The sequence below is a fragment of the Nothoprocta perdicaria genome, unplaced genomic scaffold (genome assembly GCF_003342845.1).
Source record: "Nothoprocta perdicaria isolate Ctin4 unplaced genomic scaffold, notPer1 scaffold_187, whole genome shotgun sequence".
NCBI classification, from domain to species: domain Eukaryota; kingdom Metazoa; phylum Chordata; class Aves; order Tinamiformes; family Tinamidae; genus Nothoprocta; species Nothoprocta perdicaria.
Genome location: NW_020455060.1, coordinates 288,990 through 293,604, shown reverse-complemented (window position 1 = coordinate 293,604; position 4,615 = coordinate 288,990). Strand labels below are relative to the sequence as shown.

Sequence of the window (4,615 nt, the reverse complement as noted above, 5' to 3'; positions counted from 1 at the left end):
CGCGTGGTGGACCTGCGCAGCGACACGGTGAGCCGGCCCAGCGCGGGGATGCGCCGCGCCATGGCCCGCGCCGCGCTCGGCGACGACGACTACGGCGAGGACCCCACGGTGAACGGTGAGTGCGGGGCGCCCCCCCGGGCCGGCAGCCGGGAGCGCCGGCAGCCGCCGTCCCGCGCGGCTCCCGCTGCCGCCGCCGTCCCGGGGCTCCCGAGGGCCCCTCCAGCCGGTACCCACGTCCTGCAGAGCTCCAGCAAGCGGCCGCCCAGCTGCTGGGGACGGAGGCCGCGCTGTTCGTGCCCACCGCCACCATGGCCAACCTCATTGCGGGTGAGCGAACCGCGCCGCCGACCTTCGCCCAGGACATGCCATGCGGGCAGCGAGCGCGTGCGGAGCCGCCGGTCAGTGGGCTCCGTTCCAGCTGCAGCCGCTGCGCGCGGGGCTGGGGGAACGGCAGCTCCCGGCCTCACATGCCTACCTGAGACCCCCCCATGTCCGACCCACTGCGGCGCAGCAAGGAGGGGGCACGCGAACAGGGCAAGAACAGGGCCCCGTCGCACTGCCCCTCCTCACTGCCCTGCCTGTGCTAGTGATGTGCCACTGCCCGCGGCGCGGCGCCCAGCTGCTGCTGGGACGGGACGCCCACCTGCACGTCTACGAGCAGGGCGGCGCCGCACAGGTGGGTGCTGGCGCTTCCCGACCCGCACCCCTCCGCGTGCTGCACTGGGAGTGCAGGCAGCCGCGGGGCTGAGGGCAGCTCCCCGTGGGCTGCAGCACCCCCAGGGCTCTGGCCCCACTCGCACACCCAGGGCTCCCCGCACAGGTGGCCGGGGTTCACTCCCAGGCCCTGCCGGAGCTGCCAGACGGCACCCTGGACCTGGAGCAGCTGGAGTTCACCATCCGCCAGGCCCACGGCAGCCGCTACCACCCGCGGCCCGAGCTCGTGTGCCTGGAGAACACGCACAGCTCTGCGGGCGGCCGCGCGCTGCCCCTCTCCTACCTGCAGCAGGTGGGAGCCACGGGCAGGGGCTGCCCCGGCGCCGGGCAGGGCGGCCGGGCGCGTGCGGCAGCCCTTGCGGGCCCGGCCGCAGCTCCGCCAGCCCGGCTGCTGCTCTTCCCGGCCAGGTGCGCCGGCTCACTGGGCGCTACGGGCTGCGGGTGCACATGGACGGCGCGCGGCTGCTGAACGCCGCGGTGGCCCAGGGCGTGCAGCCCGCACACATCGCCCAGCACTGCGACTCCGTGTCCCTGTGCTTCTCCAAGGTGTGGCCCGCCGGGCGCAGCCTTTGCTCGGGGCAGAGGGCTCACCGGCGGGACGGGGAGGGGAACGGGGAGAGCCCCCAGGAGGCGGCTGCACCCCGTGCGGCTCAGCGGCGCCTCCGGCCTCCGCAGGGCCTGGGCGCGCCGGCCGGAGCGGTGCTCGCCGGGCGCAGGGAGCTCGTGTCCGAGGCCTGGCGCATGCGGAAGCTGCTGGGGGGTGGCCTGCGGCAGGCCGGCGTGCTGGCGGCGGCTGCACACATGGGGCTGCAGCGCGCGGGGACCACGCTGCGTCGCGACCACCGCAACGCCCGCCGCTTTGCACAAGGTACCCGGCCCCGCGCCCGGCTGCAGAGCCCCCTGCACAGGGTGGTATGTGATGCAGGGCAGCTCCGTGCCTGGATGTGCAGGAGCAGGACTGCTCCATGACTGGATGTACAGGATGCAGGACTCCTCCGCACCCAGGGAGCCCTGTCCCTTCTTCCAGCCCTGGGCTGGCTCCCGCCACCCCTTCTAGCCCAGAGTGCCTTGTGCTGGATCCCGGCCCAACGTCCCGTGTCCCCCCAGGTGTCCAGGAGCTGGACTCACCCCTCTGCTCTGTCGACCTCGCGGCAGTGGAGACCAACATCGTGATGGTGGCCCTGAAGGGGTCCTGGCCGTCCCCCGCGGAGCTGTGCGCGCGCATGCAGGCGGTGAGCGAGGAGGAGGTGGCCGAGACAGGCCACGCGGTCAGCGTGCTGCTCTTCCCCTGGTCATCGCACTCGCTGCGCGCCGTCTGGCACTGCGACGTCTCCGACCGCGACACCGAGCTGGCAACCAACAAGATGCGCTTCGTGCTGAGGAAGTGCCAGGAGCGGCTGGAACAGGACCCTGCTCCTGGCAGCCCCGTGGGCGCAGCCGAGACGTGAGCGCCCGGCACCAAGCAAGGGGCTGGGACAGGCCGGAGCACCCAGAACATCCCGAGGGACCGCAGCCCCCGCGGCCCCGCGCAGCTCCCGCTCTTGCCGTGGGACATTGGGGATCTCAATAAAGACCTGCATCCCCAAGGAGATCTGTACCCAAGCAGCACTTGTTCCTATTTAATTTCACATCTGCAATAAGCTATTTCAAGGAAGCCGAGGGAGCAAGCTTAATCATCCAGAGGTCCTGCAGAGCTGCCACCCTGCTGCAAGACCCCCCAAAACCAGCAGCAGCCGAGGGTGCTGGTGCCAACTGCGGCTTTTCTGCCCTCCCCGGAGGGGAGGTGTCCACAGCGCAGGAGCAGAGCAGGAGCAGGGCACGTCCCATCTTGGCTCCCAAGGTGCAATCAGGCTCGTGAGATCATGTTCAGAATCACCTGTAATGAGGCACTGAACCCTGTGAACGGTGCCCGTCCGCAGAGGAGACGGACGGCGCCGGAGCCCCGCGCTCACCTGCGTCAGGATGTAGGTGTCCTGCGAGAGCCTCTCGATGATGTCGAAGTGGTCGAGGCCGGCGAGGTCCAGCAGCGAGACGCTGCAGCCCGCCGAGCGCAGGGCCTGCGGGAGCGCAGGAGCGTGGGGCGGCTGCGCGAGGCCTTACTGGGACGTCCCGGCACCGCAGGTCCCGCCCCAGTGCCGCTGGTCCCGTGCTGGTGCTGCAGGTCCTGTGCCGGCGCCGCGGGTCCCGTGCCAGCCCCCGGGACCCCGTGCCCGCTCACCTGGCAGTACTCGCGCGACTGCCGCCGGAACTCGGGCGAGTCGTGCTGCGCCACGGCCAGCAGCACCTCGCATGCCGCGGGCACCGCGCCGCTCACGCACAGCACGGGGCTGTTCCTGCGGGCCACCTCCCTGGCGAGGGGACACCGCAGTGACACCGTCAGCCCTGCCGGGAGGCCCCACGGCCATGCGCTCGTCTGCGCGCTCTGCCCGTGCCCTGTCGCTGTCCCCAGCGTGCCGCACTCACTGGCTCATTTTGAGCTCCTCGTTCACGTAGGTGTTCAGAAGGGGCTCCAGGTCATAGATGCCACTCACCAGCATGGCTCCTGGCGGCAGAGACACTGGCGGGTGCGAGCAGCCCCGCTCCACGGGCCCTGCCCGCAGGAATGCACCTCCACCCCCGTGTCCCGCGTGTCCCATGAAGCCTCAGCCCCTGGAGCTGCCCGAGGGGCGCAGGCACCTGCACCCTGGGGGACCCGGCCTGAGGAGCCCGATCTTTTGTGCTGCTGCCGCGGGCTGAGGCCAGTCGCCCTGCGCAGCTCGGCACCCTGCTCGCTCGGCACAGGCGGCTGCGTTTGAGGAGCGATTCAGCAGTTCTCCCTCGGCCCTCTGCACAAATGGGTCCCGCTGCAGCGGCGCGGCCGGGTGCTGCAGGGAAGCCCTGGTGGAGCAGGACCCTCGGCCCCGTATCCCAGGAGCCCTGGGCTGCTTGGGAGAGGGGTGCACGGGCAGCACCCCGGCCCCCATCGCAGCGGGGCCTCCACCGGGCCCCAGCTACCTTTGATGTCCGGTGTCACTTCGTACTCGGCCCAGTCTGTGGCCAGCACCATGGCTGCCAGGTGAGCCCCTGCTGAGTGTCCGCACAGGTAAAGGCCGCTGTGGAGAGGGGCGGTGAGCGCAGGGACGCGAGCAGCTCCCGCCCGGGGACAGGAGCAGCTCGCGAGGCGCCGCGCGGGCGGCCCCTGCCCCCCGGGAAGCTGCTCCCGCACAGACGGCTGCGCAGCCCTTGGCGATGTCCAGGACTTGCCCGGCACGCGCTGCCACCGCGCAGAGGAACGCGTGTCACCGACGGGGGGGCCCGTCCTGAAGGGCAGGCGGCAGCAGGGGGTCCGCGCCACCCACCTGATGCCCGAGAAGCGCCGCACCAGGAAGACGAGGCTGCGCCGCACCTGGGCCACCATCTCGTCCATGTGTCCTGTGGGAGCGCCCTGAGTGGGACCGGCCCGGGCGAGCGGGCGCAGCCGCCGCGGCCACCGCCTACCTTGGGGAGCGATGCTGTAGCCCACGGCCGCGAGCGCGATGCCGCGTGACACCAGCGCGGGGGCCGCGAAGCCCGACACGTCCTTGCTGCCGAGCGGAGTCCGTGAGCACCGGGGGCGCCGGCGCCGCCGCACCGAGCGCCGCAGCCGTCCCGGGCCTGAGGCCGCTGTCCCCGTGGGCGGAAGGGAGCCCCGGGGCGGCCCCCTCACCTGAGGCACTGCCAGTAGCCGCCGTGGATGTAGACGAGGACGGGGAAGGCTGCGGGGGGACGCGGGTGAGCGGGCGGCGGCGGCGGGGCCTCCCCCGGTGCGCGCGGCGGCACCGACCTGCGCGCGGCTCGCGGGGCAGGTAGAGGTCGAGCTGCTCGCGCTCGCCGCCGCCGTAGGGCACGTGCAGCAGGGTGCGCGCGGCGGCGCGCGCGCCGC

The 4,615-nt window shown here is 72.6% G+C and overlaps 2 protein-coding genes across 2 annotated transcripts; one reads left to right on the top strand and one right to left on the bottom strand.

The window, feature by feature from the left end:
* Positions 1-9: 9 nt before the first annotated feature.
* On the top strand, positions 10-2,200 carry LOC112945313 (probable low-specificity L-threonine aldolase 2). The gene is made up of 7 exons (XM_026036875.1): positions 10-115; positions 244-327; positions 588-676; positions 821-1,006; positions 1,123-1,260; positions 1,390-1,582; positions 1,822-2,200. The coding sequence occupies exons 1-7, from the start codon at positions 49-51 to the stop codon at positions 2,160-2,162; spliced, it is 1,098 nt and encodes a 365-aa protein (XP_025892660.1). The 5' UTR covers positions 10-48; the 3' UTR covers positions 2,163-2,200.
* A 201-nt stretch (positions 2,201-2,401) lies between these two features.
* Positions 2,402-4,607, bottom strand: AFMID (arylformamidase; the record flags this gene model as incomplete). Its single annotated transcript, XM_026036835.1, has 9 exons — positions 2,402-2,590; positions 2,667-2,771; positions 2,933-3,062; positions 3,178-3,256; positions 3,709-3,806; positions 4,053-4,125; positions 4,192-4,277; positions 4,400-4,448; positions 4,517-4,607. Coding segments are annotated over 9 exons (741 nt in total), but the record flags the coding sequence as incomplete, so codon positions are not given.
* Between the last annotated feature and the right edge of the window lie 8 nt (positions 4,608-4,615).

Bases quoted from the DNA above. Each gene is read 5' to 3' on its own strand.
- LOC112945313 (XM_026036875.1), top strand. From the start codon at position 49: ATGCGCCGCGCCATGGCCCGCGCCGCGCTCGGCGACGACGACTACGGC. The intron at 677-820 runs GTGGGTGCTGGC...CTCCCCGCACAG, and splicing joins AGCAGGGCGGCGCCGCACAG to GTGGCCGGGGTTCACTCCCA. The intron at 1,007-1,122 runs GTGGGAGCCACG...CTTCCCGGCCAG, and splicing joins CCCTCTCCTACCTGCAGCAG to GTGCGCCGGCTCACTGGGCG.